This window comes from Rhodofomes roseus, assembly GCF_022264815.1.
Source record: "Rhodofomes roseus strain CIRM-BRFM 1785 chromosome Unknown C8Q71scaffold_6, whole genome shotgun sequence".
In the NCBI taxonomy this organism is placed as follows: Eukaryota; Fungi; Basidiomycota; class Agaricomycetes; order Polyporales; family Fomitopsidaceae; genus Rhodofomes; species Rhodofomes roseus.
This window is the reverse complement of record NW_025952962.1, coordinates 497465-518680: the sequence shown is the minus strand read 5'-3', so window position 1 is coordinate 518680 and position 21216 is coordinate 497465. Positions and strand designations below refer to the sequence as shown.

Below are 21216 nucleotides of genomic sequence, written 5' to 3'. Positions count from 1 at the left end.
AAGGGGCCGTTCGACGGCGACACGCCCTCGCGGAAAGGGAGCGGTGGTCGTCGGCTCGCGGGAGACGGTTGAGGAGGCGATCAACGGTGCGAAGCGAGCCCCGGGCGTGGACGAGCTGTTGCTGGGGACTTAGCCTCAGCTTAGGCTGGGGTGGTCGTCGGCGCACATGGCGAGGATCGCGCGACGGAGGGCCGCCGCGGCGGGGTGCTGACGGCACGGGGGTGGCCGGGGACGGGGTGGCGCGGGGGCGGGGGCGATCAGATCTCGATGGTGGGAGAGTATCCGATTCCCCGGGATGGCCTGCGATGGTTTGGCTTGCACGCGCCACTCACACAGGCCGAGCTCGCATGCAATCAATTCGCTCCTGCGCAGAAGCCCTTCCCCACCTGATCCTATATAACCATTTCCCCCGATCCTCTCCTCCCCTCCCTTCCCACCGCCCGTGTCCCCGCACGCGCCCTACCCCCGCCTCCTCCCCCCTCCCCCGCCCCCCGCGTCGACCGCCATGGCCCAGCAGAAGCAGAAGCCCACCCTCGAGGGCGTCCACATCCGCTCCGCAGACGACGCCCACAAGGTCTTCCACGCCGTCATGCAGAACAAGCTGCAGCCCATCACAAAGCGCCTCGACGCGGAGGAGCGCGCCGCCCTCAAGGCAGGCGACGTCTACGTCTGGGCACGCCAGAGCCTCGCCGGCGACGCTTACAGCCCCCACATGGAGCGCTTCACCGAAGGCAAGTCCTGGACAGCCTCGCGTGTCCGAGATGTGCGTCGTAACGTAACGCGGATCCCCTCGCACCCACGCTCATCTCGTCGACAGGACTTCCTCATTTACTACGAGATCCCGGAGAAGACGAAGGGACGGGGAGGTGCCGCACAGAGAGCCGAGTATGTCCCTTCTAGCCGCCCGCGCGCGTTTTGCCCATACGTTTACTAGGTCCTCAGAAAACCGCGTCGTCCGCCAGGGCGAACACGACCAGTTCATCAAGCAGACCTACTCCGTCTACTGCAACGATCCCGCCGACGCGCAACCATCACCAGAAGGGAGGCCTAAAGAACCAAAGAAGTGGCATCTTAGTGCGTCCCCCGTTCACCCTGCGTCCGTATCGCACCCAAACGACGTTTGTCCAGACGCGTACTTCACAAAACTAACGGAAGGCCAGCTGAAAACGATTGACGACATCGAAGAACTGCGCGAGCTTGTGGTCCCGGAGGGTATGTTCAGGAGCGCGCGGACAAGCAAAACCGGGAAGAAGGGCGAGTCGTCCCGGACGACCAGCAGCACGAAACGTCAGTACGCGCCCTTCCCCTCGCGCTCGCAACCACCACAGCCTTCGACAAGCTCCCAGCCTTCGCAAGCGTCCACAAGTACGCTCCCGCCGCCTCCGCCAGCGCCCGTTCAACCAATCGCACACGAACCACAGCCAGGGCCCTCGACGTCCGCAGGCTACCAATACACGGCCGACCTGCAGCACTACCAGCACCAGCCGCAACAATACCCGCAACATCAAGCATACCCGTCCGCCGAGCAATATCAGCAAGCCGCGCAATACCAGCAGCCCGTCGGTTGGCCGGGCCCCGTCGCCGTACCTCCGCCCATACCCTCCGACCGAGCGCCGCAGTACTCAATCCCCGCCGAGCTGCAGCCTCCGGTGAGTGGCCACGCCTATGACCCCTTCAACCCTCCTTATCCGCCGACGGCGCTCTAGCTGCCTGCCGTACCTTTCCCCGTGCTCCCCGCGCCCGCGGGCCCGCCGCTCCCGCCCATCGACACGCTCACGATGATCCCGAACCCCGACGACGACCCCTCCGGCCCCGCGCTCCCCGACGCTATCGACGAATACACCCCCGCGCCGATCCCGCCCGGCATGGCCTTCCTCTCCCCGGTCGCCTCCTCGCACTCGCACGTCCACTCCGAGCCGAACTACGTCTACTCCGCCAACCCGCCGTCCCCCGCGCTCAGCCGCCACAGCACGCACTCGATGTCCCCCGCGCTCTCCGACCGCTCGAGCTCGGGCTCGTGGGGCTCGCCCTCGCAGGCGCGCTCCATCGGCCTCGCCGCGAGCCCGTCCCCGTCCTCCGGCTTCTCTCGCCAGTCCTCGCCGCTCTTTGGGGCGGACGGCTTCCCGCTCACCGACGCAGGCTTCCCGTACATGCCCGCGCCGAACCTCGACGACGTGCTCGGCCAGCGCGCCGCGCTGGGACCAGCAAGAGTCGATTTGGCACCGCTTAGCTCGCTCAGGAGCCACCCGTACCGACGCTGCCCCGCGGACGACCGCGCACTGCGGCTGCTCGGGCCCGGCGCGCGTTGACGGCGGGACGGTGCAACGCAAAATCCGCACACAGACTCTTTCTGCACTCGCACACACACATGCTTCACGGACATGGACGCTCTGCTCTTTTGCACACGCACACGCCCCGCATCGCACACAGAGTACTGAAATACACCCATATCCTCCGTGCACACATCATATATTGTCTTTCATACTCTTCTTCTGGGTCTTGGTCTTGATACTTGTAGCCGATCTGTATTATTATTATTGGCATCCCTTCATCTCTGCATCACAACGTCCCCGGCTTTACTGACATCCCGTACTCGCACGATTGATACCGCATTGTACTACTACATTCTCGATGGAGGCTTTTGGGCAGCTGGTAAACTCAGGCCCCGGCCGACCGTTCCTGGCAGCGTGTATCGCGGATGCTTTTGCGCGTCCGTGAATCCTGATCGTCAGCATTTGTACCCGCTCGCGACAGAACCCAGTCAGTCCCCTGCCTTGGCCCTCCCAGGGTCATTCCGGCGAGCCGTCCCGACACTCGGGTCTGTGCCCGCTGAGTCCGGCCCCTATGCAGGTGTCAGTGCACACCATGCGTATCTGCTCCCGGCAGGCGGGGGACACCAGCCTGACAAGGCAAGTCGCGTCCTGTATACGCTCGGGCTGCTCGAGCGAACTGATCCCGCTCTTCTCCCGCCCTGCCCAGGTCTCTGGCAGGTCCCCCGAGCACGCGTGCTCGAGCTCGCTCGGCACCGACTCCCCCGCATGACTGGGCTGCATTCTGGGGCGAGCACGCCGTGACGTGCGCACCCCAGGCGCTGCGCTGCGCGCGCCGCCACGGTGCTCTGCGCTCGTACATAATCTGTATGTACGCGCTGACCACTCGCGCCGCGCCGCGCCCGCCCGCGTCGCGAGGCGTCCGGCTCGCGTCTTCTTTGGGCGTAGCGTAGCACGGCGCGTGACGCTGCCAGTGTGTCGCGGCCATGGGGCCTTTAGATTGGGGCGTACTGATCGGAAAAAGCACGGATATGAAGATGTACCCGCCATGATTGGCTATGCGCCGCATCTAGGGGCGAGCGTTGGCGTGCCAGCGTCCTGCGAGATAGCGTTGGCAGAAATCGCGATTGCACGGAGCGTAAACCTTACCGTCTATTCTGTGGCCTTCCCGCCGATGGTGTGGCATTTGGCGGAGTATGGCTGTGGTCGCGCTTGAACCGTCCGCGTTGCGTATTGCTCACATCAAATGTGCCGCCGGGATCGAATCGATGGGCGGAGATAACTCGCTCATGCGGACGAGGGAAGGCGTTCCTGAGGTTCCAGTGTGGCGGTAACCACGCTATTCGTGAACTGAATTGGACATGCCGCAGAATTCAAATCCTGACCTGCCGATGCCGCAAAGCCTCTAGAGGGAGAAGTCAAAGGGCGTTCAATGGGTTTACGTAACCGTGTGGGCGTTCGCGCAGATGCTCCAGCTCGAGCTGGCTGCCTCCCGACGCGTTGTTTTCATAACCGCTGAGTTTCGAAGCGTACAACGTGATGCGTAGGTTTTCGATCGATGGCCTGCTCGAGAGCCGCGAACACCGACGAGTACGGCAGCCAGACGGCAGCACTACGCGCAGCGGCGCATGGTCTGGCGGTAGGGCTGGTATGGTTTCGGTGACGGGCCAGCCATTCAGTTGTGGAACTGTCGGCGGAAAAGCATGGATTGCGCCATGTCTGGGCCCTTGACTAATGCTTGCGAGCGCGACAGCACTGGCAGCTGGGAGTCGTAGCGAGGACCCCGACTAGCCAGTGCTGAAACTCGATAGCTGGAGCTTGCGATTTCTATCAGTGCGTTCTTGGCCAATTAGCGTGCGCAATGCGGAGATAGAGACGCAGGCGTACCTTGGGCGTACCTGCCAGTGGGCGAAGTTGCGCGCCGGAACATGCATCGGGTGACGACCTAGCGCATCGACGCTACCGCCCAAATAGGCCCCGCAGACGGAGTTGCCATTACGTGCGGGCTGCGGGATCTCATCTAGGATGTGCGTCTGATAGCTCGCGGTACACCTTGTTTTTGATGAGCACGAACGGGCCAGGGAGGCGCGGGTTTGAGCTGGGAGAGCGCGGGCAGCTCGGGGCGGGAGGGACGTCCGGGCCGCACGTGGCACGAAGGACCGTGGTTGCCATATTGGGGTGATGGCTTCGGGTGTGGCACGGAGTCCGCATTGTTCACGCTCCTTGTCCTCGACGGCCATCGCGAGGCCAGTTGTCGCCAATTCTACTCTGGGTATATTGCAGACCCCATCTGTGCGAGGCACGCGCACAAGCTATCGCCGCAAGTGGGAAAGTTCAACTCTATTCGGCCGCACAGTCGCTCGCAGGCGCGCAACCTCAGGTTCGTCATACTACCGTGCCATCAGCTCTGGCACACCGCCTGATGCGCGACGGTCCCATGGGCAGGCTAACGAACTCCGCAGGACGCGCCCACCATCGCTAGCCCACTGCGATGTCCGACGCGTGCGGGCTGGTGCGTCTCCTGAGACCCGCGCCTCAGACAGACCACTCGAGCCTCCCTCCCGAACTCTGGATTGATATCTTCCGATATGCAACGTACGTCCCGCGCATCCGAGGTCTCAGCCCCGGAGATCCGTTCGAACCGCAACGTCCCTCCAATTATGCATGGGGAGTGAACACCCCTGTCTCGTCACTCGCGACAAAGCGCAACGTTGTCCTCGTCTGCCGGGCCTGGTACTGCCTCGCCACGGAGCTTTTGTACGAACATGTTGTCATCAGCAGCCGCAGGCGCGCCTTTCTGCTCCTCCGGACACTTCACCACAGCGATCGCATGGTCCGAAGGATGCAGGCGCGCGGCGAGATCACCGAGGGCCTCGCACGATGGGTCCGACATGTTGAGATTCACGACTGTGCCCGCACGTCGAAGTCGCTTCATTTCTGGTCAGCAGTCGCAGCCATCCTCTCACTCTTGCCAAACCTACACGTGCTCAGCGGTATTTGGGAGCGACCGCTGGCCAAGAACCTCCTCGAGGTGTTCTCGAGGTACCTCACGAGTTCCATTCAGGGTCTGTATTGGGACGAAGGCCTCATTCCAGAGGGCGAGCCCTCTCTGTTGTCTTCGGCGTTCCTTCCGAAGTACCAATCACTTCGTGTGCTCGACATCAGGAAGCTGAGACTCGAGGATCCGGACACCTTCCCGGCAGACACTGCATCTAGCATCTCGCTACCCTCGGTCGTAGACCTGCTCCTGCCAACATGCCCAGCCGTGCTCGGGTTCGCACGCAAGCTCGAGCTGCCACGTCTCCGCAGACTCGTTCTGGACGCAGCGAATCTACGCCGTAATAGCTCCTCGTACGTCAGCTCTTCGCTGAACAAGCTCCTTGCGGCGCATGGGCCGAAGATCACTACCCTCGAGCTGCTCCCGATGACATCTCTTTCATACCAAGCCTCCCCAATTAGCATCACCACGTTCCTGCAGCCCGACGTCTGCCCCATGCTCGAGACGTTCGTCTTCGACTGCCGCGAGAAGCTACTCAACGCACGCTCCCCACCACCGTCATCCGTCTCCTCGACTCCCGCTCTCCCAGCCTCCAGCACGCGCCCACCCTCCTTCTCCGCACCACCCACGCCCTCGCGGAACGCGCCCGAGCCCGAGCTACACACGCCCAACCGCACTCTCCGCCGCATCGGCATCCGCGGGATGGGCATCTCGCGCCTGTACCCGAACCGGCCGAGCCACGCGCAAGAGCACTTACACTCGCTCCTGCGGCACCGCGCGCTCTTCCCCGTGCTCGAGACCGTGCGCACGGTCGGCTTCCTCGTCGACGCGTGCACGGATCAGTTCGCACGCGACATCTTCATCTGGTGGACGGAGAAGTTCGAGGAGCAGGGGCTCGACATGCAGGACGGCGAGGGCGTCGTGTGGCTATACACCGATCCTGCGGACGGTAAGCAGGAGATCGTTGCGCAGGACGAGATTGTCGCAGAGGATCACGCGAGCCTGGTGCACAAGAGCGATGCGGAGGAGGTAAAGTCCGCGAAGGCGTGAGCATCGGGCATGCTTGGGAATGAGGAAGGAAGTCTAGGTAAGTCAAAGAATGCATCCTATCGTATTGTAAACATGAATTCGGGTCGCCATGTATCATTTCCACCGCACATCAACGGACGATACCACGCATAGCTGCACAACTCTCCTTCAATTCGACACACGCTATGTACTGCAATCATCTTTCTCGCTCGCTACGCTACTTTCCAGACCACCATCAATGCATCACAATACACCCGGATTGAGATAGTGATTATACTGTCCCTGCACGGAGAAGCTGGAGAAAGCGAGCGCGTGAGGAATGCATAAGCGGAAGCAGCGCCGTCTTCCATCTGTCAGCACACATTAGAGCACAAGAAGCTGTCACCGCTTCGGATACCACAAGAGTCGCTGTAGCGAAAGGGCACGGTGATGTACTTCACACCCCACATCTTGCCCCGGATTGCGCACACGACGCAATGCATTGACTTCCGAGATGCTACATTACAAGATGATGACATTCTGTGTATGGTGTGTATATGGACGATGGGGACGCGCGGCGGGATTCCTATGCAATGATTTTCTGATCGTGTCAGTATATAGAACAGCAGATGTAGCCATGCGAACTATTATGATGGGGGAGGACGGGGGACAAAGATAGACGATGACCGCGAGACATGACAAGGCACAAGTAAGACAGGACGTGAGAGACATGGCGTTCAGAGATGGTCGATGAAGGAAGGTCCGCAGCAAGGTGACATGACGGGGCAGAACCCAGAAGCCCTCCGGGTCTTGGAGAAAGGGGTACGACCCGAGGAATTGGCTACCATTCGAATTCCCTGTCATAAGGTTTGAGATACCGATTCGAACACGCGCGAAGCACACTCAACGTCACTTACCCTGTGCACTTCGCGAAGAGGTAGTCCTTCCCGTTGATGTGGATCATCCCGTCCTTGAGGATGCACTTCCACTTGTTTTTCACACGCGCAACCTGATATGCGAAAACACGCGTCATCCTCCAGATCCACACATCCACGAGATGAGATGCAAACCTTGTCATATGTGCAGAATACGATGTCTTGTTCCGCCGAGCTTCCCGTCTCGTTCACTTCTTCGTTGTCTGAGTCAGAATCATCGAGGTCGCTATTGATCGCCTCATCGTTGTCCGCCTGCGAAGTGCTTTGCAAAGGCTGTGGAAGTGATGGATGCAAGGCACGCGGCGCATAGCCCTGGCTGGGCGGTGGAGACGGCGATTCCGAAGACGATGAGGATGGACCGTCAAGCTGAGGGATCTTGGGAAGTGCCGACGGCCCATCGACCTGCGGTATGCGCGCCTGTGGTGGCTGCTGATGCTGAGCTGTAGGCGGGTACCTCGCCGTTGGGGGCGGGGGAGGGTGCGTGGGGTACGCCATACCATTCGGTGGGCGCGCGCCCGGAATTTGCGGACCCGGTAGTGGGGGCATCGCGTACGGGGAAGGGTGGGCCATGCCCTGACTCAGCATGTAGCGCGTATCGACCGGTTCAGCTTTGACCTGGGCACCGGCTGGCGGCAGTGGAACATGCGAATGTTGATACACACTCGGCGGAGGCGCATACGGGTTGGGGACGCCCGGCGTATGAGGATGCGTGTGCATGGGGTGCGGAGGGTAGGCCGGATGCGTTGGATGCGAATTGGTCGCAGGTGCAGGTGCAGCCTGGTTGTCGAATTCGGCGACATGGGAGGCGATGACCTTCTTCTCCCATCTCTGAAAGACGCATATAGCGAGGGTAGTAGAAAGAAGAGAAGACACTCACGTCCTGAAGGTCGTGAAGGACATCCTCGGACACGCCGTACTCGTCAAATTCGGGCTTAATGCTCGAGATCACGTCGTCGATGACGGCGCGATAGATGGAGGGCTCACGAGAGGCGGACGTTACTCACACTGCATGCGACATGAGACGTACGTGGTGAGCAGCTCACCACTATTTTATTCGACATGGCTCAACGTCAACGCGCTGCTGCTCCCGGGACCGTCGACAACAACGAACTCGAAGGGCGGCGTGGCGTGGTGGAGGTGGGAGGTGAGGGAGGTGCATTTATACAAGGTTGCGATAGGTGGAAGGGTTCAGACTCCGCCCCAATGCTGGTCTCCTGACCTGATTCCCACGCACGGACCACCTGCCAACCGCATCGAGGGCAGTGTGGCTGCGACAAGGCTGCGATGAGGATGCTCCATGGAGCGGTAGGTCAGCGGTGGACTTGCTCCTCGCGAAGTGCTCATAGCCAGGGGCACTTCACCAACTTTATCAAAACGTTGCTCTCATGCGGTAACGTAGTGAGACGTGAACCCACTGACGTAGCAAAGCCTTGCATGCATAAAGGCACTCAGTAAGTGGCACTGACTCGCCACTCCAACCGCCCTGTACAGTGTATACCACCGAAGTTCCGTCTAAACTACCAGCAAGAATTCGCAGAAAGTGAGCATTGAAGTACACAGCAGTGTCCCGAACTCGACGTGCTGACATAGTTCTATACTATCTAGACATGCCTCTGTTCCATCACTCCAGCCCTGAGCCACAGCCGGCCCCGGCCCAGACGCAAGAGCCTCAGCGTAGTCGGAGCATGTTCTCGCGTCGCGGGAACAGCCCGGATGCCGTATCTTCTGTGAACGGTTCCACGGCCGGTACCACTGGTACCAAGTCTAGTGGTGGCTTCTTCAGTCGCCGCCGTTCATCATCGTCTGAGAACCTCGACGACATCAAGAACGAGCCGTCTGTCGTCACAGCACGCCAGAGGGTGACTGACGCGGAGGCCGCTGAACGCGATGCCGACAGAGCTCTCTTGCAAGCTCGCGCTGCTGTGCGCAGTGCCCGGGAGCAGGTCAAGATTCTAGAGCAGGAGGTTCTTGAGGAGTAAGTCATCGATCTCTTGGCTGTTCTTGCGGAGTGGCATTTGTCGTTCTAGCTGCGCGGTTACCGAGTCGCTTCTTGACTGCGCCACTCCGCATAGTTGGCCCAGACTCATTCGAGTGAGAAGTGGGATGCTGACATAGCCATTTACAGAGCCAGGCGTGCGAAGGCCAAACAGGCCGAGGCCAAGTCGATTGGCAAGGGCGCGAAGGCTCTCGGGAGGCACGGCTGAGCCCGTGCGACGATTGCGATTCTACGTTGCTCATGACCATCGACGATTGTATACCCACGAATTGATTTCGGCTTGTAGCTCGGCTGACCAATCCACCGCCGACATCCACTGATACGCACTACTCTACGCATATCCTGCAATGCCGGTGTCCCTTTCTCCTCGCCCGTTGTCTGTGTATTTATACCCGTGCTTGCGGGATTATCGGCGCGGACTCCTCAGAATATAATGGTGATTTACACAAGATTTACATTATCTTGTCTTGCGGGAGGCCCAGAACAAGCCGGTAACGCGGGACACGTGAGCGCGTAACGGAGTCAATGGACACGCCACTGGAGCGCGTCTCGGATGTTTTAGCGGGCTCCCTACTACTGCAGAGCAGTCATCGCCAGTGCGCCCCAGATGTGATCGCTCCCTCTCCCTCTCTTGCCCTACACTATCCGACTTGCATACACGACAGAGTCACCTGTCTCCTCCGCCATCTCACCGTAACATTGCCTCTCTTTTTTCTCCCCAAGGATGGCTCCTCACAGGGTCATCCTTGTCCAGGATATCTTGCTCGAAATCTTCGACCACCTCCTGTTACCACCGTCGACAAGCTTTGGCGACCAGAGAGATCGTCCCGCCCTGTTCAACACGGCGTTGGCGTGCAAGCGGTTTTTGGATCCTGCATTGACAATTTTGTGGCGGAGCATAGATGATACCATTCCCCTCTTGGCCCTCTTCTCGTCTTTACAGGCGGTACCCCTCCAAGAAAACGAGCGGCGGAGTTCATACTCATATCATGCCACAGCCTACGTGAGTTACATATTTTTTCGGGGCAGTGGGATGGATCCAGGATCCCGAGAGTGCAAATGGGAGTTGACTTCAATTGAGAGATCGACGCGCTTCAGATGGCGGCTGACATCGGGGCATCCGACGCGTTGCAACTGTATGACGGTCTTTGCGTCCGGTTATGTCAGTGATGATCGCTGACAGATGCTTTGTGGCGGCGATGCTCCGCCATGCCCAGGGCGTGTCCCTCGCTCTTGAGTCCAGATTAAGTATTCTCCGCCTCGATCCTTGCATTTCGAATCGGCTGACGAGCGTTCGCCAGCATCTGCTTCGAGTTATGTTCGTTTTGTTTCAGTCTGGTTCTTACCACGTAATCATCAGGTGTGGTTTCAGGTGTGGTGCTACATGGAATCTTGCGAGCCAGTTGCACAAGTTTCATTGAAGAACATCACGATGAGAGGATCCTGGATTCATCCCATTCGCTCAACGCCTCCGATTCGCCCCGGTATAGCCTAATATGACTCCTGATTTCTAGATGTTTACAGGCGACTTGCACGACTTCGAATGGAGAAGATTCCGATTCTATGCTGGTCGTGTCCGTGCGATCACCAACGCAGGGCGGTTGAACATCAGCCCGTCGGTCTTCCGTGAGCTCCTTCGTGTGAATGGTGACCGTCCATGGATTCCTACGCTGGAGGAGTTTCGCGGTAACATCCCACTCGTGCACGCAACACCCAACCACTATGACATCGACGATACGGAACTGCTGTCGGTTGTATCCCCCTCCCTCCGCCGTCTCGATATCAGGCTGCACGACACTACCGGACGGCTGCAGCCTCCCTTCCCCGTCGACGATGTCCCACAAATTCTCCTAGAGAAGCTAGGCCCGAGACTCCCGCGTCTCGAGAAAGTGCGCATACTCTGCCAGGGTATCGGCCCGCATCTTCCTACGTCCCGCGTGCTGTCTTTCGCGTCGATGTCTGCCTTCACGGGGCTCACTACGGTCGATGTTCTGCGGTGTCGGTCATCATGCACTCCGGACCTCCTCCATCACCTCGCAAGCCTGCACACCCTGGTCAATCTTTCCGCTGAGATCGGCGCGAACGATGGAAGCGCCGCGGATGCGGTCCACGGGTTCCGCTCGCTCCGCAGGCTACACGTCAAGGGACGTGTAGACAGACTCCTCGAGCTCATTGCGACCGTCGAGTCGCCTCACCTCCGTGCTATCCGCGTGCAACAGGTGCAAGACGACGTCGGCCCAGACTTCGAGGAAGCATGGTGTGGAATGATCGACACGATCGCCTCTCGCTTCGACGGCTCCTTGCGCGAGGTCAATTTCGCGACCGCGTTCCAGTTCGGCGAATCGATGCAGTATGGCCACAGCGAGATGCGGCTTCTGCGCGTCGTGCGGTCGTTGCTCGCGCTGCGAGACCTCGAGAGCGTCATGTTCTCCTGGCACATCGAGCGCACGCGTATCGACATGCGCGACGAGGACGTGCTCGAGCTAGCTAGCGCGTGGCGAAAGCTCAAGACGCTCGAGCTGCACTTCGAGAACAGCTGGCAGCTCCCGGTGGAGACACTCATTCACTGGGCGCAGCTGTGTCCAAATCTCACCCGCCTTATCCTGCCTAACCTCATGGACCGCGAACATTCGACCATCGAGTCGTTCCCGGCGACGTCGCATGCGCTGCGCTACATCCACTTCGGGCACGCTCCCCGTCCAGAACGCACAGCGAGGATACTCGATAGGCTGTTTCCCAACCTGGACACGACACATAATCAACCGGATGGAAGATTACTTGGATGGACGCAGGTTCTGCAATTTCTTGCGCAGTTTCAGCAGGAGCGAAGGGCTGCCGGCTCGTCTTAGACCGCGGAATCATGCCGCCTCTACCGGAATGGCGAATATCGGCCTTGATCTCAATCCCCTGGTATGCCGGTCGTATACGATGTTAGGGACGTAGGCTTACTGAGAAACAGCCCAGAGTTCTTGATGCTCCTTGCAGTTACATCATTACTTCCCCGTTCCATATGCCCCTCGTTAATTTTCTTGATTAAACGATGTCGTTGCCATCTAAACCCGCAATGAAGAGTTATGATTAGACTTACGTTCGGTGCAGTCATGCCGACAGCTACAGCTTCTCCGGAGCTAACTTCTTCAGGTTCTCAATACCTCCCTCTTCCAGTCGCATACCCATCCACTCCGACATAGCCGTCGCGCTCAGTTTCTTCTCGTAAAAGTCAATTGAAGGTTGGTTCCACTGACAGATGCGATGTCAGTTTTCAGCTGAGATAACAAATTTGACGCAACACACCTTGAGCACGGACCAGTCCAGGCGCGCGCAGTTCTACATAATGTATCATGGCGAGTTAGTGCTCGATGATCTATGTAACAGTGGACTTGAGTGTCTACCTTCTCCTGCGCAACCTTAGCCAGCTCTGCAAAGAACGCTTTCCCTACTCCCTTCCCGCGGTATGATTCATCGACAAACAGATCCTCTAGCTGTATCACGAATTAACGTGCCGTTTGCGACTATTTATGGCCGATGACCTACATAGAGACCAGGCCTGCCGGTCCATGTCGAGTAATTGAAGAAGTACATTGCCATTCCGATTGCGTTTCCCGGAGACTCTGGTGTCCCTGCGAATGCAAGAAGTGTGTGTGCATAGGGAGTCTCAAACAGATTTTTGCGCAACTATTGGGTTTCCCGCGCTGAGTCACGGTCCTGCAGGATACCAACCACTGGGTCACTCACGAGTTCCGGGGTGGCTTTCACTGAGTCTAGTGCCTTTTCATATATTGCCTGGAAGAATATAGTGCGATGAGGCTCAAGGTCTAGCCATCGGTGGCACGTTCTCTTACGAGGTCAATGACCAGCTGCAGGATGCTGTTCTGTCCAAGAATGAGGTCGTGCTTCACACTATTCAAGATGATGACACTTACCACGTCTTCAACCGTTGCCTTCCTGATAAAGTAGGACATTGCTCAACACAGCGGAATGAAAACTAGTGGACGAGAGTGACTGGAGAAGGCTCGAGAATTATATACTGTAGTAAACCGGCAGCGGCGGGCCGCCCTGAGCCGAGTCATTTTGTGTGACCGATTGAGAGATTCAGAAGTCTCACAGAGCGGTGTCCCACACGCTACAATCCCCCACACAAAAAGTTGAAGATATTCCAGATGATATTCGAAACCTGAGAGGAGTGTCACGACTCCCGAAATGACTAGTACTGGCAGCGAACATCCAGCGTACAACGCGAACTAGCAGGCTTGCCAAATCGAGAAGCGTCCCATCACGGTATCGGATGTTGCCGAACACGCCTCAGGAGGGTCAGCGCACCGCGGCCGGCGCGCAAACGACCAGCTCTCGACATCCACTGTATCTTCCTCACTGCGCAGGTCCTGCCCTCATGAAGGCCATAGCTGTATGCGCGTTCCTTGCAGGGCTGACGGGGGCCGTTGATGTCTACTTGCATCCAGCGAGCGCGACCGCCTCCAGCCTTAGTGCATTGAAAGCAGATGCCGCGCTCTCGCGTCATCTGGGACTCGAGTATCATGCGGCCCTTGGAGATGACATCGAGATGAATGAGGCCCTGGGGAGGCAAGAGCCATTCGTAGGGAAGGGTCCTGGAAGTGCATTGCTCGTTGGTGTCAACGAGGAAGACGCCGCAGGTACGTTGTCAGAGTCGTCTTGACATGAAGTCCTGCGTTGACAATTTCCCTAGCTGCCATTCCTGCATCCTATGAGAAGTCATTCTCTCTGTCGTCTGGAACCTACACAGCATCACTCTCGACGCTCATTCCTACATTCCTCGACCGCGCTCACCATACCTATTCTCACATATACGCACCCGAAACGCTACCTGAGAAGACTCCCCGCATAATCGACATCTTCTCCGCCCCTTCTTCCGCGTCACAAACCTTCCTGTCGCAGATGACCACTCTTGTCAACTTCGCGGAGTCTGATGACGTCCCTACCGACAAGTTCGCCGCCGTCCTTCTTTCGGGCCTCTCCGAACTGGCTGCGGAACACGGTCGCGAAAGCGAGCAATACAAGCTTGCTGCAGAAACCATTCGGGGTTTCCTTTCCAGCGTGACCGAGAAGCGTGACCTCAAGCTCGCGGTCATCACATTCCCTTCGTCGGTAACCCACGTCAACAGGCAGGTGAGCTCCACGCTCCAGCCACCGCAGACGCCTTTCCCGCCTCCCAAGCCTGGCCCTGCCGAGCCCATCAACGCAATCGCGACATGCTACTCTACGGCCGAGGCATGTGGTAACTCAACGAGCTCGTGCAGCGGCCACGGTCAATGCGTGCAGGCAAGCAAGCAGGGCCACACGTGCTATGTCTGCGCCTGCTCTGCAACGAAAGATACGAAGGGACACACGGAAAACTGGGCTGGAAATTCTTGTGAGCGCAAGGATGTCAGCGGGTGAGTGAGCCATGTCCATCCAGCGGAGCGCGCCGCTCATGTACCGTTGTCAGGCCGTTTGTGTTGCTTTCGGGGACAGTCATTGCCCTCGTTTTGCTTGTTGGTGGCTCGATCGCGCTGCTCACTGCCATTGGCGAGCAGGAGCTGCCGAGCACGCTGACAGGTGGTGTTGTACCCTCGAGAAAGGATTAGTCGCAGTAACTCGCAATCTTACTTATTCGCCCGTCTCTTGAACAAGTCTGTCAGAACCCACTCGGACGGCAGTAACATATCGTTTCATGCGGAACTTCTCGCTGCGCTAGGACGCCCGCCCAGCAACAGCGATCGACGACATCCGGTCGTTTCAACTCGTTAGCGACTTCTCATTCGGGAGGACACCCAGCTGCATAGCCGGGTGAACCTATTCAAATTGTGATGGATTGCTGTGATACCAGCACGGACCACACTGCGTGAAACATCTCGCCGCGCCGTGACGGGTGCGTGGGGTGTCGCTGTTTCTAATCGTCCGACCATGGTAGTTAATGCTCGTGTTTACAGGTCATTCCTGTTAAGAATATCTGCGCCGGTTCCAATGAGGTGTAGACCTGTGTCCCAGTGTTCAGTGCTGTGCCACTGTTAGTACTCGTTGTGCACTACACTGGCACAGACTGGCACTACGTAAGTATGGCACGACGTAGATCACGGAACAATCGTCGGTCACAGCCACACAGGCGCTCAAGCTGATGTTCACCGGTTGAGTCTTGCTTGCGTTGCCGGCGCTCAGGGACTACATACCGGTACAGTGCTTCATGTTGCCATACAACAGCTGCTAACCGACGTCATGTTGTCAGCCAGCTCTTCTTGGCTATGTTACGCAGTCTTGTCGTAATCACCGCCCATCCGTAATCGGCCATTGACGAAGAAGATTGATGGCCGGGCGGACTCGATTCTCAGGCGGGCCCCTGACCTTGTATATAAAGATGAACGCTGTGACCGTGTGGACAAGCCTTGCTCGTCTCCTTCTTCCACTTGTTCATCTGTGTTCCATGGCTGCGATTATGCGGACAAGCGCTATCCTACTATTAGCATTGTTCGTGGTGGGCACAGATGCCCTCTCCCGACCGAGGCATAGACCTATTGGACGGAGCTATGTCAAGAGGACCGAGGTTCAGCGCAATGGTCCGCTCGTCGATCTCAACGGGACCGAGTTACCACCTCTCAATACTACATATTTCTTCGATCAGTTGATTGACCACGATAACCCAAGCCTGGGGACGTTCAAACAGCGGTACTGGCATACATGGGAGTTCTATGAAACTGGTGAGCAATACCAGAACGCGTTTTGTGTCGTTGCTTAGTAGCCAAGCGCAGGCGGGCCGATTATCCTGACTACGCCTGGAGAGGGGAATGCTGAAGGTATGCGTTCGTGCGATTTCTGAGTACTGTTGTGCTAAGGTACTCTCTCACAGGATCTGAAGATTTTCTGGTGAACTCTACGATAGACGGCATGATCGCTCAGGAGCTAAGCGGGGCAACGATCGTATTGGAGCACCGATACTATGGCTTGTCAAATCCATACAACAACCTGTCTGTCGCGAGTCTCCAATACCATACGATACAACAAGCAATAGACGACCTCGCGTACTTCGCGTACAATGTCAAACTGCCTATGCCTGGGGGCGACAATGTCACGCCGGACGTGGCGCCGTGGATTCTCATCGGGGGAAGCTACGCCGGCGCACTTACGAGCTTTACAAAAGTCAAGTTAGGGTTTCACTCTCCTCCTCTCAGGGATCACAAATGCTGATGATTCCTTCGGCTGTAGCAAACCTGACGTGTTCTACGCTGCATGGTCCTCTTCGGGGGTCGTCGAGAGTATTGTGTATGTCGTTTTGAGCGTATGTATCCCTCTTGCTGACAAGGATATCAGCAACTACTGGGGGTATTTCGACATTATCCGGAAGCATATGCCACAGAACTGCTCGTCCGACGTACAGGCTGTGATTGGGCACATCGATGATGTCTTCACGTCCGGAAACGATACTGCCATCACTGTGATCAAGGATCTTTTCAACATGAGCCTTACGCATCTTGACGACTTTGCTAGTGCACGTAAGTTTCTATCTGACATCATTTGGCGTATCGAAGAGTGACACGCGCCGATAACTGTACAGTGCAAAATCCAATTTGGGAATGGCAAGGCCTCCAGCCGTCATCTGACCTTTCGGACTCGCTGTTCTTCCCCTTCTGCGACGCACTAGAAGTGAAGGATAACCAAACTGCACCGCCCGAAGGCTGGGGGCTTGAAAATGCGCTGAACGCGTGGGCAGGATTCTGGCAAGAGACATACTATCCTTACTGTGAGCACATCCGTCCAAAACGTCCAGACATCACACCGGACCAACTAACCATGTGTTTCGTTCAGTCTGCGGCGATGAGGATGCTGAGTGAGCCCTGATTGTCGGTGATCCGCAGAAATGGTGTTGTCTGACGTTTATTACAGAACATGTTTCGGAACATACAATGCAAGCTCGGCGTACTACACCGACCTTGCTGTCAACAATGCTGATCGCTCGTGGAATTGGATCGTGTATGTTCATTACTGCCCGATCATCATCCGTTAACAAACGTGTGGACTGATAACACTTGGCATGCAGCTGTAATCAAATGGGCTTCAACCAGGATGGGGCTCCTGATGGTGTGCCTACCATTGTGTCTCGCTTGATCCAGCCTGACTACTGGGAGGTAAGTCATACAGTTCTGTGGTAGTCCTTCTGGCAAGACCTAACTAACCACACAACACACTCCCAGCGCCAATGCGTGCTCATGTTCCCAGAAGCATTCAGCTCCCCGCCGACACCGAGGGTGAACGAGACAAATGCTGCATACCAGGGCTGGTTTGTAAAGTCTGATCGGCTGTTCTTCGCGAACGGAGAGAGTGAGTGTCAGTTTGGTCTCTGCATATCACACCCCTTACTCGTACGGTACGCTGCACAGGGGACCCTTGGCGTGATGTGACCATCTCTGCTGACGGGACGGACTTCAAGAGCACCAGCACGCAGCCCATTGTGATGGGCGATGGCTTCCACTGCTCGGACATGTTTGCCCCGAACGGGGAGGTTGACTCGACGATTGCTGCCGTTCAAGCGCAGGGCTTGGCCACAATGAAGTCTTGGCTGGAGACATGGGAGCCGCCAACTCGTCGATAGCCATGATCTCAGAGTCGTTATGGATGTATCTGACATTAACAACAGCATAAGCAGTAGCCTCACTCGGGACGTTTTGGGCCATTTGTACGAGTTTAATACAATACTCGGTAGATTCACAGGGACTGGGACGTCTGTATCCTTCACGTACTTATTTACCTTCAGAATCATGCTTCGTATCAGACGCTCTCAGAGAAGAACAAAGAGTGATATGTATTCGGCAGAACTACGCTATCATACTAGTGGATGCCTTCCCGCAGGCTTTTCAGTGATTCTAAATGCATGCGCGGGCCTTGAATTGTATGGTTAAGGAATGTTTATCTGCAGTGCGCCTCCGTAGCTCCACTCAAAATCCATGGACACTACCTTGCGGAGTTCAAATGATGCCGCGCTGCCGTGGTGGCACAACGTTACCGTCGCGTAAGACACTCAGGCTGGCTGTGCGAATGTGTCTGTATATTTTCAAGCATAGATATCTCACTGACTCGCATGTTCCATGGGCGAGGCTTGTCTGCTGTCATTGTCGAGCTAGACCGCTGCGAGACGGCTTCGTCGAGCGAATATGCTACGAGGTAGCGTCGTCGCGTGGACTCGGACTCGCATGCTAGTATGAGACGGCTTCGTCAAACGAGCACACTCTGAGCACACTACACGACGGAAGTACGCTACAAGACGGTATCATCGCTCGAAGCGACTCGTCACGTAGAAACGTCATCACTCAGAGGAGGCATTACATAGAAGTGGCATCGCGCACAGGCGGCATGGGGGCGGGTCTCCAGGGTAGCGCGTAGGTCAAGGGTATATGGCATAGTTTGCATGCAGGTCCGGGCGGTGCACTTGGCACGGCAAACCCAGAGCCCAGAACCGTACGGCAGTGTTATCACATAGTTTCGTTGAGCAGGCTTCTGTGTTGTCGAGGGGGCACTAACCAACGCCCCTCTGTCGACACCATCGACGGGTTAAGCGCCGTCTTCTGACCATCCCGGCGCCCATCCACTCAATATCCCCACAATTCCCGCTTGTTTTCGTGCGAATACGGCGCAGAGCACAGTCAGGGTGCGACGCGCGGGCGCGACGGTAAGATCCAAATCTCGTCGGAGGCTCAAACTCAACTTTACGGACGTGTTTTGTACCTAGAAGGGGGGGTCCTACCCCCCTTCTAAATGAGCTGTTTAGAAGAGAGGTGTACTGATCCGAAGCAACGGTACTCACGAGATGCCGACTTGCCGCAGACATTTACAGTGCGAATTTAGGATAGAACGCGCTGTAAACCTCTGCGGGAAGGCATCCAGTTGCGGCTTTGAATCGGGCTCCACTGTACGGTCACATGCAGTCTACCCAAGTACGCTTCACCCTTGCGCTCTTCCTCTTCGCTCGCCAGATCTATTTGTATGCGTCCACCGTGCGCCATCCCAAGATGACTTACGGATCCTACTAAGTACTCTTCTGCGTTCAAGCTCGCCTTGCCACGTGGCGAAGGAAGGATTGTCTTGTCTACAGAGTCATAGGGCCGCTGGTTGCATCGACCCAGATTGACCCCAGTTCCCACAAACCCGGGCTTGGGTCACGATCATCATGGTGTTTCAATTTCTGAGCGTCCGGACTTTCTGAGCTTCAGCTTCAGGACATTGCCTGCGAACGTAGGGATCCAATGAATCAATCCCGACAATGCTACAATGTAGTATGACAATGTAGTATGTAACTTCTACAACATGTTGGACTACATCCCATGACATCCCGCGACCGAAGCGCGTGAGTAGCTCTATGCGGATTACACATAATACATACAGACATTTGCGCTTCTCCTAGCCTCCTGCCGCGCGCTGCAAGCAGCTGCGGAACGAAGGGACGCCCAGGCGCGGATTCTACACCGTCAGATCCGAGCCTGTCACCAAGAAAAGCCATAAAGAGAGGATAAATAACTCGTGTCGCGCGGAGACCGATATTGTTGAGATTGAAATCTATGGGGCGTTGACGTGTGCACCACCGGGGGGCGCGGTCGTTGCGTGAGGACGTGAGGACGTGTCTTATGTCCACGTCCACGTCATGCCGTGGAGACGGCCCAAGGACTCCGATGCGAGCTGCGAAAACGCGGAAGGGCTGAAGTCGAGGTTAGTGACGGCGCAGCCGACGCAGCGGTCGGTGACAGTGACAGTGACCGAGTTGCCGTTGTCTAGATGAGCAGTATGCCGTGAGCCTGTGCTGTGTGCATCCACAAGAATGAGGGGACGTACAGTTGGCCGTGATCTGCTTGTTGCAGACGGGGTTGTTGCTAGGGTTGATACCGTTGTATCCACTGCCATACGTCGGGTTAATGACTGCAATATTACAACGGAACAATGAGAATACTAACGGGTAGTTGTCGAAGAGATCTTCGGACACTGCCACAATGTAGTCGCTGTCGACGTTGTTAACACCGCAGGCACCCAGGCCGGTCTGGTAGAAAGTACCTAGGTGGTATAGTGATGATCAGCCCTCATTGCTCACGACACCCGACATGTGAAACCTTACCATCACCAGTCTGAGTACCAGATAACCAAGAGGGGTCTGAGCTGGAGGCATCGGACGTCACAGTGGTGGAAGCAGTCAACGTCTCAGGGCTGGAGCCGGAGGTGGCGTTGGTAGCACGGGGAACGGCCATTGCTAGGGCAGACACGGCGAGGGCGAGAGCAACGACAGCCCTAGTGAAGAACATAGTGAATGTCAGAGGAGAGTGAGCGGAACGGCGAAAAAGTGCGGTGCGAGAGGTGTCTAGGACAAGAGGACGAGGGAGCCTGAGGACCGGGCAGAGACAGGTAGGTCTTTTATAGTCAGGAGGGGGCCAGACTTGAGCCGGCTAGAGGTGGCTTTGACCGAGACAAGGGAAGACGGCATAAGCAACAGCATGCTAGCTGTGGACGTAACAACCGGAGGACAGGTGTATGTCAGGCGCGAGAGGCAATTTTGAATTTTTCGGGGGTTCTTTCTCCTCGCAAGTAATTGCCCGACCGGTATGCGCAGTCTCCACCAGCCGAGGTGGCGTTGTCTAAGTGATAGCCTTGTACTGCCTTCAGGCTTCAGGATTCGCTCCTAAGTCGCGAGGCGCACGATGTTTGAATCACAAGCGCCCAAAATCGCCGAACACGAGCGGGCATAATGCGGGATGACAGCACGGGCGACGCCTTTTCCCCAACGACGAACGACGTCAGACGGTCGGTGAGCACTTCGACGATGGACTGAATGGAGTATTGAGTGGGCAAAGGCGCAATACTTCCCATATGCACGGCAGTAGACGTAAACCAACCGCCAATCAGGTTACCAACGAACGGTGCGAAGGTTTGTAAGCTTTTGGGTTCGACCGAGGAACAAGTCAATTCGCACAGAGGCCAGAGCGGTTCGTCTCAATTCTGGTGCAATTGTCAGCACCGTAGCAA

General features: G+C 57.0%; 9 protein-coding genes across 9 annotated transcripts; 6 read left to right on the top strand and 3 right to left on the bottom strand.

Annotated features, from left to right (window-relative positions):
- Nucleotides 1-520: 520 nt before the first annotated feature.
- C8Q71DRAFT_682784 (Gti1/Pac2 family-domain-containing protein) lies at nt 521-1403 on the top strand (the record flags this gene model as incomplete). The annotated part of the gene is made up of 4 exons (XM_047919775.1): nt 521-763; nt 818-885; nt 935-1074; nt 1129-1403. Coding segments are annotated over 4 exons (726 nt in total), but the record flags the coding sequence as incomplete, so codon positions are not given.
- A 3358-nt stretch (nt 1404-4761) lies between these two features.
- C8Q71DRAFT_703613 (uncharacterized protein) lies at nt 4762-6318 on the top strand (the record flags this gene model as incomplete). The annotated part of the gene is made up of 2 exons (XM_047920326.1): nt 4762-5832; nt 5920-6318. 2 exons carry the CDS (start codon nt 4762-4764, stop codon nt 6316-6318), a joined length of 1470 nt encoding a protein of 489 aa, XP_047780880.1.
- Nucleotides 6319-7117: 799 nt separating this feature from the next.
- On the bottom strand, nt 7118-8272 carry C8Q71DRAFT_855768 (transcription factor IIA alpha/beta subunit; the record flags this gene model as incomplete). Its single annotated transcript, XM_047927219.1, has 5 exons — nt 7118-7133; nt 7194-7285; nt 7347-8039; nt 8089-8190; nt 8255-8272. The coding sequence occupies 5 exons, from the start codon at nt 8270-8272 to the stop codon at nt 7118-7120; spliced, it is 921 nt and encodes a 306-aa protein (XP_047780879.1).
- Nucleotides 8273-8816: 544 nt separating this feature from the next.
- C8Q71DRAFT_747933 (uncharacterized protein) lies at nt 8817-9359 on the top strand (the record flags this gene model as incomplete). The annotated part of the gene is made up of 1 exon (XM_047923122.1): nt 8817-9359. A coding segment is annotated over one exon (374 nt), but the record flags the coding sequence as incomplete, so codon positions are not given.
- Nucleotides 9360-9739: 380 nt separating this feature from the next.
- C8Q71DRAFT_497260 (uncharacterized protein) lies at nt 9740-12447 on the top strand. The gene is made up of 3 exons (XM_047918939.1): nt 9740-10210; nt 10722-12117; nt 12172-12447. Exons 1-2 carry the CDS (start codon nt 9932-9934, stop codon nt 12054-12056), a joined length of 1614 nt encoding a protein of 537 aa, XP_047780877.1. The 5' UTR covers nt 9740-9931; the 3' UTR covers nt 12057-12117; nt 12172-12447.
- C8Q71DRAFT_497154 (acyl-CoA N-acyltransferase) lies at nt 12188-13206 on the bottom strand. The gene is made up of 7 exons (XM_047918938.1): nt 13131-13206; nt 13050-13079; nt 12943-12990; nt 12742-12882; nt 12600-12689; nt 12502-12534; nt 12188-12447 (listed from the first exon to the last, which is right to left on the bottom strand). Exons 1-7 carry the CDS (start codon nt 13167-13169, stop codon nt 12319-12321), a joined length of 510 nt encoding a protein of 169 aa, XP_047780876.1. The 5' UTR covers nt 13170-13206; the 3' UTR covers nt 12188-12318.
- A 391-nt stretch (nt 13207-13597) lies between these two features.
- On the top strand, nt 13598-14810 carry C8Q71DRAFT_703647 (uncharacterized protein; the record flags this gene model as incomplete). The annotated part of the gene is made up of 3 exons (XM_047920329.1): nt 13598-13859; nt 13913-14618; nt 14672-14810. 3 exons carry the CDS (start codon nt 13598-13600, stop codon nt 14808-14810), a joined length of 1107 nt encoding a protein of 368 aa, XP_047780875.1.
- An 833-nt stretch (nt 14811-15643) lies between these two features.
- Nucleotides 15644-17806, top strand: C8Q71DRAFT_855763 (peptidase S28; the record flags this gene model as incomplete). Its single annotated transcript, XM_047927218.1, has 11 exons — nt 15644-15917; nt 15969-16013; nt 16067-16361; nt 16423-16479; nt 16528-16709; nt 16772-16957; nt 17023-17044; nt 17101-17187; nt 17255-17342; nt 17409-17535; nt 17595-17806. The coding sequence occupies 11 exons, from the start codon at nt 15644-15646 to the stop codon at nt 17804-17806; spliced, it is 1575 nt and encodes a 524-aa protein (XP_047780874.1).
- Nucleotides 17807-19565: 1759 nt separating this feature from the next.
- On the bottom strand, nt 19566-20498 carry C8Q71DRAFT_821247 (plant expansin; the record flags this gene model as incomplete). The annotated part of the gene is made up of 4 exons (XM_047926198.1): nt 19566-19976; nt 20038-20099; nt 20157-20253; nt 20315-20498. 4 exons carry the CDS (start codon nt 20496-20498, stop codon nt 19831-19833), a joined length of 489 nt encoding a protein of 162 aa, XP_047780873.1. The 3' UTR covers nt 19566-19830.
- Between the last annotated feature and the right edge of the window lie 718 nt (nt 20499-21216).